Below are 15,129 nucleotides of genomic sequence, written 5' to 3'. Positions count from 1 at the left end.
TGTTAGTTTTTGTTTATTTCTTGTAAAAAAAATTGTGCCTCAAAAATTATCAAAGGTTCTGTGCTTGCTCACATTTTACATCGATCAAACTCTGCCAAGTTATCATTTCTCTTTAGCACTATAAATATTACTATTGTGTACATAATTAAGATTATCCAGGTACTCTTTTTCTAGCCAAGAGCTGTTAGTTATGGGTTTAAGAAAACCCCAAATAGCTGAAAACCATGTTTATCCAAGTTGAGTCTTGCTTTAATGTTGTCTCTAAATTACCTGCCTTTTAAGTATAGTAACAAATAAAAAAGGTTTTCAAAACCTATGTCCATAGAAAACTATTACTTAAAAAAAAAAAAAAAGAAAAGTCAATGCACCAGCTCTTTTTAGTGCATTAGCTCAACCCTATTTTTGGTTTGGATGTTATCAGCCAGTGAGAGACTAGAGAAAAAAGGTCTATAATTAGTAGGGAAACTAGTCTTTTCATTGATAAGATGAATGAAGTGCAAACAAAACAATCAGTATCAATGGTAAAGGCTGAAAAATCATTTCAACGTTAATGATCCAAGGTATTATTAACTAACAAAGTCTTATAGAGATAGGCATAGTTACAAAAATGGTCAGCATTTTGGGGTTGAAGAGCATTTTTCCTGTTAACAAGGACAATAATTTTCCTTGTTATTATGTATATAGTTTAGTTCTTGTTCTCATTTTGAACACCTAGCACACAGTATTTTATTTTAATATCTAACAAGCTTGTTTTGTAATTTTCCCTCACCTTGTTTCTGTTACTTGTAACAATAATCTGTAATTAAGGATGGAAGAAAGCAATCTAAAGAGTTTGTCTTCATGCTATTATATTAGAGACACAAGATGGGTGAAGTAAAAATTTTTACTGGACCAACTTGCAGTAGTCCTGATCTGAAGAAGAGCTTGGGTAAGCTCAAAAGCTTGCCTCTCTCACCAACAGAAGTTGGTCCAATAAAAGATGATATCTCACCCACCTTGTCTCTCTAATATGCTGGGACCAATATGGCTACAGCGCTGCACACATGCTACTACTTGTCAGAGGAGATCAGGAGACAACTTAGCCCTGAGTACTGATTATAAATAACACAAGACTGTGATTCCCAGTGCAGGTAGACAGACTTGTGCTAGCTCCACCTAAGGTAGTGCACTAAAAAGAGCAATGTGGATGTTGCAACACCAGCTCTTTTTAGTGCACTAGCTCAAGCTGAGCTAGCACAAGTCTGTCTACCCACATTGGGAATCAGACCTTTCAGGGGCAGTGTAGACATTAAATACCTAATTCTTTTGTTATGCTTGGCTTTGGGGTGAGATGACACTGGCCAAACCAAATGTAACTATTAGTTATTAGCATGTTAGTATGGCAGAAGATACATCTCAGTACTGTAAGACTTTTTTTTTAAGAAGATATTAAAATTAGACTGATGCCTGAACTGATACTGAAAATAATAATAAAATGAACTACAACCAAGCAGTATCATCACTGGTGTATTAGTTGGGAGGACAGAAAAAATTGTGAGATGAAATTTAAACTAGTTGCCAAAGTAAGGAAAACGTAAGTGGACACTATACAAAAAGCCATCATAGAAGAAGGAATGAAGTTAGGGTGACCAGTTAGCAAATGTGAAAAATTGGGATACTTTTTTGGGGGGTAGGGGGCGTAATAGTTGTGTATATAAGAAAAAGCCTCTAACATTGGGATATCTGGTCACCCTAAATGAAGAAGCTATAATAAAATGGTGGGTGGAATACAAAAATATAATGCTGCACAGGATATGTGGTCATGAGAGACAGAGGAGATGCTCAGGAAATAGTGGCAATAGTGTAACACTGGTCTACAATTTTTGAGAAGTTGTCTGCTTCAGAGATAAAATGTGCTATTTATTATGTATTTTGATGTGCTGAATTCAAATATGACAATTAAATCAACTGATTGGCTACTGTTTCTAAGATATTTAAGTTTTTACATTTTATGTCTATGTATATTGTGTAGATAGTTTTAATCATAAATTGTAAACCTAGGTCTTTTCATGTGTTTATGGTTGCTTTACATGATATTTCACCTGTCCTGTTTATGGAACACTTTAAAAATCAGCAAAAGGGTTATATAAATAAAATTTATTATGAGACAAAAGGCAAAAAACTATTCTGTACATAGTTTAGTCCTATTCAGTGTCTACTCGGCGCTTCTTGGCTTGTCTCTTGTATTCATTAAATGAAGCATCTCTTGTCACTGTCCAGCAATAGTCTGCAAGCATTGATGTGCTCCATTTGCCCTGATAGCGTTTCTCCATTGTTGCAATGTCCTGGTGAAATCGCTCGCCGTGCTCGTTGCTCACTGCTCCGCAGTTCGGTGGGAAAAAATCTAGATGAGAGTGCAAAAAATGTATCTTTAGTGACATGTTGCAACCAAGGCTTTTGTATGCCTTGAGGAGGTTTTCCACCAACAACCTGTAGTTATCTGCCTTGTTGTTTCCGAGAAAATTTATTGCCACTAACTGGAAGGCTTTCCATGCCGTCTTTTCCTTGCCACGCAGTGCATGGTCAAATGCATCATCTCGAAGAAGTTCACGAATCTGAGGACCAACAAAGACACCTTCCTTTATCTTAGCTTCACTTAACCTTGGGAATTTTCCACGGAGGTACTTGAAAGCTGCTTGTGTTTTGTCAATGGCTTTGACAAAGTTCTTCATCAGACCCAGCTTGATGTGTAAGGGTGGTAACAAAATCTTCCTTGATTCAACAAGTGGTGGATGCTGAACACTTTTCCTCCCAAGCTCCAATGACTGTCTGAGTGGCCAATCTTTCTTGATGTAGTGGGAATCTCTTGCACGACTATCCCATTCGCAGAGAAAACAGCAGTACTTTGTGTATCCAGTCTGCAGACCAAGCAAGAGAGCAACAACCTTCGAATCGCCACAAAGCTGCCACTGATGTTGGTCATAGTTTATGCACCTCAAAAGTTGTTTCATGTTGTCATAGGTTTCCTTCATATGGACTGCATGACCAACTGGAATTGATGGCAAAACATTGCCATTATGCAATAAAACAGCTTTAAGACTCGTCTTCGATGAATCAATGAACAGTCTCCACTCATCTGGATCATGAACGATGTTGAGGGCTGCCATCACACCATCGATGTTGTTGCAGGCTACAAGATCACCTTCCATGAAGAAGAATGGGACAAGATCCTTTTGACGGTCACGGAACATGAAAACCCTAACATCACCTGCCAGGAGATTCCACTGCTGTAGTCTGGAGCCCAACAGCTCTGCCTTACTCTTGAGTAGTTCCAAATCCCTGACAAGGTCATTCAGTTCATCTTGTTTTATGAGGTGTGGTTCAGAGGAGGAGGATGGGAGAAAATGTGGGTCCTGTGACATTGATGGTTCAGGACCAGAAGTTTCATCCTCTTCCTCGTCTGACTCAAGTGAGAATGATTCTGGTGCATCAGGAACCGGCAGTCCTTCTCCGTGGGGTACTGGGCGTATAGCTGATGGAATATTTGGATAATGCACAGTCCACTTTTTCTTCTTTGACACACCTTTCCCAACTGGAGGCACCATGCAGAAGTAACAATTGCTGGTATGATCTGTTGGCTCTCTCCAAATCATTGGCAATGCAAAAGGCATAGATTTCCTTTTCCTGTTCAACCACTGGCGAAGATTTGTTGCACAAGTGTTGCAGCATATGTGTGGGGCCCCCCTCATGTCCTGATCTCCAATTTTGCAGCAAAAATAAAGGTGATAGGCTTTCTTAACCACAGTGGTTATACTGCGCTTTTGTGATGCAAAAGTCACTTCACCACAAACATAGCAGAAGTTGTCTGCACTGTTCACACAAGTACGAGGCATCTCTGCTCACTTTGGCTAAACAGAAATGTGTCCCTTTGCAAAATCAAACACTGACAAATAAGACAGCACAACACTGTATGATTTCTAGAGCTGATATAGGGCAATTTGTTCAACAGAGTGATGTAAGCTTCGTTATGATTGCATCATCCATGACTTTTAGGAATAACATGATGCAATTCATATCATGTATGACGCAATACCAGCTTCAGATTGCATCATTCATTGTTTTGCCTAAAAAGCAAGTACTGTCCAAACCCAGTCATAGATTTATTCATAGATCCAGTCAAAGGTGTATTTTAGTCATTTCTGGTTTAAATTGAGATCCCTTCCCTTTATAACTCACTTATCCTCCGCCATTCCCAAGTCAAGGGTCATATATACTGACCCAATAGCATATCTTGAAAACTAGAGCCAATCAACAATTTTAAGCATCATTTTCGCTCTCAGTGACCCAGAATTAGTAAAGTTTGACTACATTTATTTCAGAAGCATTTTGGCTGTAGAGCAGTGTAATCAGAACAAAGAAAATGGGAAAAGCACATGTAGAGTGATTTTAAACCATCAGCCAAAACATGGTCAGAAAGTTAAAAGAAATAAAGTCAATTAATCCTTGATGGATGCAGGCTATTTAGCAACTACCAGTAATAATATACCTTGGATGAACTTTATATAATATAAATCATGTAGAATAAATTACTCAAAATTAAAGGAAGAGGCTGGATTCTGTTTTCACATCAGTGTAAACCAGGAGTGGTTTCACTGAAGTTACACTGATACAATTCTAAAATGTTAAGATCAACCTGTAGTGAAGGAGTGTATCAGAGGTCATGATTCTAGCTCAGTGAAACATGTAGCTGAAGAAGTGAGGTTTTTTTACCCATGAAGGCTTATGCCCAAATAAATCTGTTAGTCTTTAAGGTGCCACCGGACTCCTGGTTGTTTTTGTGGATACAGACTAACACAACTACCTCCTGATACATGGAAGTTAAGTGTATCTATCACCCTGTTATAAGTCTATGTATATTACATCATGCACCTGCACACATCATGTTATTACTTTCAGATTGTAAATTCTTTGGGACAAGGATAGTCTGTCTTGGGGTATTGTACAGCATCGGCACATTATCAATATTACACAGAAGCAAATAGAAATTTAAAGAGTGGGCTTTCTATCTTGAGTCCATTATATCCAAAATATTGTTTTTGTGGAACAAGACACAATAGCCTTAAACATGTGTCTTAAATTCGTTGTTGTGTTGTTTTTAACACTTTTAATCTTTTTCAAATATTATTTTAAATGAACAATATATACATTTGGTATTTAACTAAAGTGTTTCTAGAACTGTACCTACTGCTGTATTTCAGTGCCATTACTCTGATTATAATCAAGGATCTTATTTAAGTATTAAGAACTAAGGACTAAGAATAATCCATCAGGAAAGAAACCACCAGTTTCTACTGCTTAGTGAAAAGCAAGGGTTATTTATGTCCTTTTTAAAAGGCAGGAATATTTATTTTAAATAACTACATGTGGTAGCAGGAGACGTGATGACTTCATATTTGGAATCTGGAGTTAATACATTCTCTGAAACATTCAGTGATAACTGGTTCCCAAAGTTGTTTTTTGAGGTAGAGGTTACGCAGGAGTTTAAATATAGCAATCTTAATTGTATTACTGTCAGTAGTCTTGTTTAAAATAATTTGTTGAAGAACACACCTTTTACATGTAAAAAATACATGCAGAGTTAGTGGGATTAATTCTGAAATCCAAATTTCATAGTTATGTCATAGGGCAAGGATTATGTCCCTTCCATGTTCAGATGACAGATCAGTCCCTCCTCACCACAAAAAAAAAAAAAAAAAGCACATTTTTTGTTTGAGTCATCCTGCTCACATGTATTCTGGGTTTTATAGATAAACTCAGGCACTTTCCAGAGATAGGATATGCTTACATTTAAAGGTATCTATGTTGGAATGAACGTTGCAGGGAGAAGTGGAAGTGAGAAGATAAGAGGGTTGGCTTAGTTAGTAATTTACCTAGGTCTGAGGAAAGTATGACAAAAATATGATAAATTTGCATTCCAAAATTCAGAACACTTTTTCAATTAACAGCTATTTCATAAGCAGTGTTGTTACAGTATTCAGTCCAGAATCAGGAAAGCAAAACATTTAAGCACATGGTTACCTTTAATTCAGCTGTGCTGAACAGGGATGGTCTTAAGGAGGTACTTAAGTGCTTTGTTGAATTAAGGCCTTAGATTTCAGGGAACAAAGCAAATTATTTCGGCATGCTTGTATAGTACATGCTGTGGTCCTTGTTCCACTGTGCGACATTCAGAAACCCTAGGATCTGACAGACCATTAAACAGTCTCATGGTAGCAATGCTGCCTGAAAATAAATAAATTGTGTAACAGCCTTTGAATACACCTTAGCAGAAACAGGAATACGCTATTGTATGTAGAATATTTGCATTTTAGATTTTTAGGCACCTATTATGCAAACATTTATACACATGCTTAACTTTAAGCTCAAGTAGTGCTAAATGAATTTGATAAGACTATTAACACATATAAATTTAAATATGTGCATAAGTGTTTGCAGGATCAGGCCTTACTTTGTAAAATACTGTATATGAAAGAGAACTAATAAAGAAGCACAAAATAGATAGACAAGATTTCATGTCAGTAAAGCTATTTCCCTTGACAAATTGGATGCAGTCTCCATGGCATTTTAGATTACCAAAAAATTGTTTGAATTTCAAAGTCCCAGCTTGTATATTATCACTATTTATTTTACATTTTATATACTAAAATATTAGTAAGTGTGTTTTGTGATCCACAATCCAATTCATATAGATTACAGCAGCTGGGAGGAAGTGTGAAACCGTGACTGCAGGTTTCATTTTGATGGGATGAATTGCACTAAATAGGAAGACCAACATTTACAGGAGTCAGTGTAGGACTAGTTGCTCTGAGGGAGTGAATAGAGAACTTTTAAGTTTTGCTTATAAGCCTAGCAGAAATCAATTAAAGCCTCAATTTTTAAAAATGACTAGCAATTTGGAGTGCTTCAATTTTTGGGTGCCCAATGAGAGATACCTTTAAAGAAAAAAAAAAGAGGAATTCAGACTAATTAGTTATTTGGAAACTTGCCAGATAAGCCTTTCCAGTGCACAGAGATTTATGTGGGTAAAATTTTATGGCTTAAATCTATATAAGTTCATTATACCATAAGATATTTCTTAGAAATAAAAAGGGAAATCCTCAGACAAGTCTTGGTCAACTTTAAATTTAAAAAGTTGATACTGTAGGTAACATAACAGTCAAAAATAGATAAAGACAGCCTTAACTCTGACCTTTTACACTAATTTCATAGAACAGTAGCTGAATAATGTGTCTAATAGCGATGATATTTTAACTAAGAAAAGCTACACTAATAGGTTGTCAGTATTATTTTAAAAATGAAACAAAGTTGGGAATAATAAAAATGAATGGGATCATTATTATGGAGGCAATGATAGGGCCTCCATAGTTAATGCTGCAACAAGATTTTGCTTTGACATATAGCATATTGAAACAAAATTCATTTGAAACAGAAGGGTTACCTTGACCTCTAACAAAGAAAGGATGACTTATTAAAGGGTACCTTATTGTGTGCTGCTTTGTAATAAACAGCTTTGTTTGTGATTTCACCTTAGGGGGGAAAAAATTATAATTTAGTACATTACAAGGCACTATTAACATCGAGTGTGGGGAGGAAAGGTAAGAAGGGAAGCAAAGATGAACTATTTGGGGGCAAGTGGAAAATTTGACCTGAGTGATGGAATTATCAGATCTACTGTCACTTTATAAAATTGTAAGGAACAAACTAATAGATTCTGTATATCCAGTCTCAAGAAAACTTGAGATACTGTAGAGATTTATTTATTGCTGTTTGCTTTTCAATTACAATACTTCATGATGTGTTTAAAGAAGAAATCGGTCTCTGGCCCAGTTTTACAGAGAAACATGCTAAGATGATATGAAATGAACTCTCCATCTCAAAACTAGAGAGTCCATCTAGCTCACACCAGCACCACACCCACAAGCCCAAGTGCACCTGCTTTCTGTTCAACATTATCACACAGCTATACAAAGGACTGGACTAAGGATTTCTGAGATTATCAACAGGTTTCTTAGGGGTATACCCAGCCATAACTCACAAATTTTACAAAGACACGATATGGGAGATGATAGGCAAAGCATCTTTAAGTCCCCCTTCAATCTCCAGCTGCAGAAGTAGAGATCAGCTACTTGTTAGTTTTAAGTTTAATGATCAGTTTACAATTGCAAGACTGCCTTTCTCTACTTAAAGTGCCTCATCCTCACCTTTTAGGCCATACATAAATATAAGGGAACAGGGTCGGCCACTTTCTGATGCCCCCTCAAGGCCAGAAATTACTTTGCAGTACCCTGTCTCTATTTTCCCCCACTTCAGGGCCCCCCTTCAGAACTGCACACCACCAGTCCAATGGTAACTTAAAACATTCTCCTCCTGTGGTCCCATTTATTTAGTCCTTACAAAGTCTTCAGTGTCTGTCTTCCTGAGCTAGGGGGTCCCCAGTCCTCCTTCCCAGACCTAGGTCCCAATTCCATCACCACTCCCAGGGTTCACCTGGCTGGAATTCAGCCTTCAGGCTCTGACTTCCAAACTGTCCCGGTGTTTCCTCCTAGCTGCAGCAACTCCTCTGGTTCCAGGGTCTTCCCTGCAGGAGCCTTTCCTTGCTCTCTCTGTGGTCTCTGCCACAACTTCCTAGATTATCCCTCCGTCTGCAGCTTCCTAGTGCTCTTATAATGGAAATCACCTGATTGCTATCTTTACCCATCAGGATAGCCTGGCCCCAGGCCAGGCCTCCTTCCCTTAGGATAAGCCACCCTGTTACAGTAACTCTGTCTACACCTCTGGTCTCATTGCCTCTCACTCCCCTTCCCCCACACTTCTTAATCCCCAGTCTTTACTGCTTTCATCTCCTTCTCCCATTGTTGTCTTTCAACCTACAGCCTGCAACCAACTCCCACTTTTACTCTGCTAAGCACCCTCCCTCTGCCCTCCCCTCCTTGAAACTTATTTCTCTAAGGGTACATCTACACTACAGGGGGGAGTCGATTTAAGATACGCAAATTCAGCTACGTGAATAGCGTAGCTGAATTCGACGTATCGCAGCCGACTTACCCCGCTGTGAGAACGGCGGCAAAATCGACTTCTGCGGCTTTCTGTCGACGGCGCTTACTCCCACCTCCGCTGATGGAGTAAGAGCGTCGATTCGGGGATCGATTGTCGCGTCCCGACGGGACGCGATAAATCAATCCCCGAGAGGTCGATTTCTACCCGCCGATTCAGGCGGGTAGTGTAGACCTAGCCTAAGGCATTTATTCTATCTCTACATCCCTCCCTTACATGAATTGCTGCCCTGATTCATCTATCTCAGCTTGTGAGCTCTTTGGGATAAAGAGCACATCTTACTCTGGGTTTGCAAAAATACAATACATTTATGATGTTATACAAATAAGTGATTACTAAAAAGAAATATAATTAAACTAATCTTCCTCAGCACTCCACAGCCCAAGAGCCCTCTAATTGTCTTATGAACCATTTCCAATACACAATTTTCCCCTCTCAATTTTCAAAAAAAAAATTTATGATTCAATATATAGCAATAACATTTGTATAGAAAAACCTAAATCCTAATATATAGGTAGCTGTTAATCAGTACTATTTTTGAGCTAGTGTACAATCCTCCAGGCATTACAATGTGAAGTTAAAAAGCATCCATCTGATCAAATCCCAAAGGTTCCACATCAGAATTATGTTGTCAAAAAGAGAGAGAGAGAGAGAGAGAGAAGAATAGAACAAACACTGACACTGTTTAATTTCTGGGGGGAAGATGGAGAGAAAGCATGGGCATAATAGCTCTTGGTAGCTCATAATCGTTTCCTGAAGACAGAACCTATCACAGCTGCTTACAAATATGCTTAAAATTTGAAGTTTGTGTATAGATACAGACACAGGTAGCAAACAAATGTTAGCCCTAGCAGAGATCATTTGAGGTTTATTACAGCTAGTTTAACACCACTGAAGAAGAGCTCTGTGTAAGCTCTAAAGCTGGTCTCTCTCACCAACAGAAGTTGGTCCAATAAAAGATATTATCTCCCCCACCTTGTCTCTCTAACGCTCAAATCTGTAATTCAGCTAAGTATCCTGGTTGCTCAGGATGTTGCAGAATTGGGTCCAATACTGCTTCCAACTGTTTTCTCAGTAAATGTAATGAAGCCAGCTCAGCCCCTTTGTGTGTACAACCATATCACTAGCTCTTCGTGCCTTTCTTGAGATGTTATGAACACCTAAAGCTCCTGTTTCAATCACTGGAAGTAGCCGATGCCTGGTGCCTCTCAGTGCCTGGTCCTTTGTGTTCCAATTGCTCATGAACAACTGTATGTGCTGTCTGCATACGCTATTAACAGGCAGCATACAAATGAGCATTAATAGTCCTTAATTTTTCATTCATAGATTACAAGGTCAAAAGGGACCACTCTGACCTCCTGTGTAACCATGAATTAATTCCTGTTTGAATTAGAGCATCTCTCTCAGAAAAACATCTATTCTTGATTTAAAAAATTACAGTAATGGAGAATCCACCACAGTCCTTTGTAAATTGTTCCAATGGTTAATTAACCTCACAGTTAAAATTTTGCACCTTATTTCCAACCTAGATTTATCTAGCTTAAACTTTCAGACATTGGATCTTGTTATATCTTTGCTAGCTTAATGGAGAACAAAAATTTGATAATAGAGGGCTCTTCAAAGTACCTATAGACTGTGATTGAGTCACCCCTTAACCTTCTCTTTGATAAACTAAATAGATTGAGCTCTTTCAGTCTCTCATATAATGCAGGTTTTCCATTCCTTTAGGCTTTTCTCTGAACCTTTTCAAATTTACCTACATCTTCTTTAATTGTTGACACCAAAACAGGACACAGTATTCCAGCAGCTGTCAACCACTGCCAAATACTGAGGTAACAACCTCTTTACTCCTACTCAATATTCCCCTGTTTATGCATCCAAGGATCACATTAGCACTTTTGGCCACAAGATCGCACTAGGAGTTTATGTTCAGCTGATTGTCCACCATGACCCTCCAAATCTTTTTCAGAGTCACTGCTTCCCAGGATAGAATCCTGCGTCTTGTAATTATGGCCTGCATGCTTTGTTCCCAGATGCGTAATCTTATATTTGCTTGTATTGAAATGCATATTGTTTGCTTGAGCTCAGCTTACCAAGCAATCCAATTCACTCTGTATCAGTGACCAGTTCTCATCGCTATTTATCACTCCACCAATGTGTGTGTCATCTTCAAACTTTATCAGCAATTATTATATGTTTTTTCCAGTTCATTGTTAAAAATGTTAAACAATGTAAGGCTAAGAACCGATCCCTTATAACCCTACTAGAAACACATCCTGCTTGATGACAATTCCGTTTACAACTACATTTTGAAACCTATCAATTATGACTCAAGTTTGCTGATGATGCAGAATAAAATCCAGCTAACTCCCATCAACCTATGCACTTTAATGAACCAATACATGTAGAATCTAGCTCCTGGGCTCCTCCATTGCTGAACAGTACCAACAATAGTAGAAACTGGTTTTGGTCAGTAGAGCAGATGTATCTCAATTGCACACAAGGAAGCAAATATAAAGACCAAGAAAGCAACATGTATTATTGACTATAACAACCTCAAACAACATCATATTAGATCATTTCTATCTACTAATCCTATTGAAATTAACTACATTTGAGTTTTCCTTTGTCTTTTACAATGGTTAAAATGAAGAGATGCCAGTTATAGTGCAACATTTACATTATGGGACTTACTACTGTCTATAGAATTATTACATCTTGTGAAGATTCCCTTCCTTCCACCATTATTTTAATCCAGGACAAAATGTGTTGTATCGGAAGAATTTTGCATCATATTCTGATATCTTTACACACTGTTGATTAGCATCTCACTTTGCAAGAAGTCCCCTAAACGTAAATGGGATTACTTTTGCAAGTAACTGTTCTCCAATCTGAGTAGAGGTTCACAGTCTATCGACTCATGCTCCCAGATAAGACTCACCTTCTTTCAGAGCTTTATCCATGTTATGAGAAATGACCACCCTCCTAGACTGGAGCGATTCATGTGCATTTCCAGACAAATGACTCTGAAATAAAAGAACACCTATTACCAAAGATAGAGGAATAAGCTGCAAAAGAAAGAAGAGAAAAAACAAAGCCCAAAATAATAGTAAAATCATCTGCTTTTTACAAGACACTCCTGCTAACCAAATTATTAAAACAAAATCAATGGCATTTTCCTAAAAGGTTGACATGGGCACTTGAAGTGAGAATCTTATGATATATTGGGGTTTAAATTCTCTGATTTGCAATAATTCCATTATATTTGGTAAAGGGAATTGTCTCCTTTTTACAATCTCATCAGTCAATAGTCGGACACTTGCCAGGTCCAGCACTCTAAGCAACTAAAAAAATGTTCTAGTAAACAATGTAACATTTTTATAGATTTACAAAATCTCAGGGAAGCAAAATTGCTGGACCAAAAGTTCGCTTGGATACAAAGACAAATGTTGCACCTTGGTACACCTCAGCGAGAGGCCAGTAGCAAACACTAAATCATGAGAGCATTCTGTCATAACAGGTTTTGCTCAGCCCTGTGAAGCATTTTAAAATGTGAACCCTTTAAATTTTCCAAAGCACTTTTCAATTAAGTAAAGTGCTAGCCATGAGCATCCATGACTACTTATTTTTAAGCTGCTTACCTAAATAGGCGTTTTTTAATTTTAAGATATTCGCCTCTACAGCAGGGATCGGCAACCTTTGTCACGCAGCCCACCAGGGTAAGCCCCCGGCGGGCCGAGCAGTTTGTTTACATGCCGTGTCTGCAGGCTGGGCCGATCGCGGCTCCCACTGGCCATGGTTCGCTGTCCCAGGACAATGGGGGCTGCGGGAAGCGGTGGCCAGCACATCCCTCGGCCCGCACTGCTTCCCGCAGCCCCCATTGGCCTGGAGCGGCGAACCACAGCCAGTGGGAGCTGCGATCGGCCAAAGCTGCGGACACTGCAGGTAAACAAACCACGTGCCAAAGGTTGCCAATCCCTGCTCTACAGCATCAAAGCAGGGATGGAAGGGGATGTCCTCACCAGAGTGTGATTCTAACAGCATGTCCAGAAGGAGCAGGCAGGATCTGCAATTCAGGCCTTGACTACATTGGAAGTGGGATTCAGCCACATTGCTGCCAAACTGACCTAACTCCAACAGATATGGAGTTGCATTGATTGCAAACCAGACTAATTATGTTGACTTAAGTGCACAGATCTGTTAATGGGAGAGAGTTTGTACACGGATGCAAGACAGTCCCAAGTTATTCCAGTACAACTTTTAAATACAGAAAAGGGTTCAGTCCCTTGCTGAAGAGATAGCTCTTTAGAAATGTGCTACTGGTAAATGTAAAAGTTATTGAAGGAAGGGGGAAAATGTGCTAAAAGCTTTCCTCTGAATCTGGCGAGAGTCTCCCTTCCAAACACAAATGAAGTATTAGAACTTCTATCTGCCAAAACTGTAACCTGATTTAAAAAAAGAGTCCGATGGCTCAGTGCATTTTGGTGCAATTAATACACTATCTTTTTCTTATGCTGCATGTACAGTGTCTAGCACAACACACTTTTAATGGGTTCTTGATCCCCAATCAGAGCCTTTAAGTGCTACCATTATACAATAACTCCTCGCTTAACGTTGTAGTTATGGTCCTGAAAAATGCGACTTTAAGCGAAACGATGTTAAGCGAATCCAATTTCCCCATAAGAAGTAATGTAACTAGGGGCGGTTAGGTTCCAGGAAAAAAAATTTCACCAGACAAAAAAAACATATATTATATAGATATACACACAGTACACATTTTAAACAAACAATTTAATTCTGTTCACAGCTATGATGATTGTGAAGCCTGGTTGAGGTGTGAAATTAGAGGGTGGAAGATGGAGGAATATTTCCCAGGGATTGCCTTGCTGCTAAATGATGAACTAGCACTTGGCTGAGGCCTCAAGGGTTAACACATTGTTGTTAATGTAGCCTCTCATCAAGGCAGCACGAACTGGAGGGAGGGGAGACAGCATAGCAGACAGAGACAGACACATACCTTGTGCATGGTGGAGAGAGAGAGAGAGATGCACACTGCCCCTTTAAGTAAGCTGATGCACTATTAAATGCATTGTCTTTTTAAGTGGATCAGGAAGTTGAGACAGCGCTCTCTGTCTCTCTCCGTCCATGTCCCCTCCATGCTCTATATGGAGAAGGGGTAAGCGGGGTGCAGGAGCAGGGGGGAAGGGGACACCCTGACATTAGCCCCCCCTGTGATGGGTGCCACCCATAAGGCATTATGAAAATATGCTATATATAACATAACTAGAATGTGTTTTATGCTACATATGAGATGTAGCATATCTCTGTAAAGGTCATGATCTACTGAATCTACTAATCCTATTTGTATGGATGTATCATTTTTGTATTAGAAGTTATGAATATTGGCTGCATACTTGTTTGATTCTAAGTAGGCTGTAGTGAAGCAGTTGGTCAGTTAGTGCCCAATCAAGAAACACTTAAGCCAACAATGAACTTGGAGACACCAATCCACATCTGGACTTTCCCATAAATGTGGCTTGGCTGGTAAGGAACTCAGTCATGCATGGACAGGTGACTTGCCCAGGTGACTCCAATACTCCATTTTGTAGCTGGACTTTGCATAGGAGAGAGGAGGGGGTCTCCACCCACAAGAGAAAGTCTATTTAAGCCCAGGGGAGACCCCCTCCATTTTGTCTTCAGCTGGCTAAAGAGAGCCTCTCCATCCCCAAAGATACCTGAAAGAAACTGGAACAAAGGACAGTGACTGCAAGGGGTGTGAGTGATTGCTGGACCCAGACTAAAAGGAGATTAGTCTGTAAAAGGAAGCAGTCTGGAACTGGTAAGGATCTTATCTGTATTCAGTTTCTTACTGTATTCGACATAGACTGGCATGTTTTATTTTATTTTGCTTGGTAATTCACTTTGTTCTGTCTGTTACTACTTGGAACCACTTAAATCCTACTTTCTGTATTTAATAAAATCACTTTTTACTTCTTAATTAACTCAGAGTATATATTAATACCTGGGTGGGCAAAG

The 15,129-nt window shown here is 39.0% G+C and overlaps 1 protein-coding gene across 13 annotated transcripts in view; it reads right to left on the bottom strand.

Annotated features, from left to right (window-relative positions):
* Positions 1-15,129, bottom strand: part of SNX25 (sorting nexin 25) — a 166,386-nt gene that overhangs the window by 134,400 nt on the left and 16,857 nt on the right. For all 13 annotated transcript variants that reach the window (XR_010601841.1, XR_010601839.1, XR_010601842.1 and 10 more), the window contains exon 2: positions 12,035-12,119. Coding sequence is in view for 5 of the 13 variants with exons in the window: in XM_065597936.1 (XP_065454008.1) it covers positions 12,035-12,119 (85 nt within the window). In the remaining 8 variants the exon portion in view is untranslated. The remainder of the gene's footprint in view (positions 1-12,034; positions 12,120-15,129) is intronic.

Source organism: Chrysemys picta, chromosome 5, assembly GCF_011386835.1.
Source record: "Chrysemys picta bellii isolate R12L10 chromosome 5, ASM1138683v2, whole genome shotgun sequence".
NCBI classification, from domain to species: domain Eukaryota; kingdom Metazoa; phylum Chordata; order Testudines; family Emydidae; genus Chrysemys; species Chrysemys picta.
The sequence above is the reverse complement of the archived record's forward strand: the minus strand, read 5'-3'. Positions and strand labels throughout refer to the sequence as shown.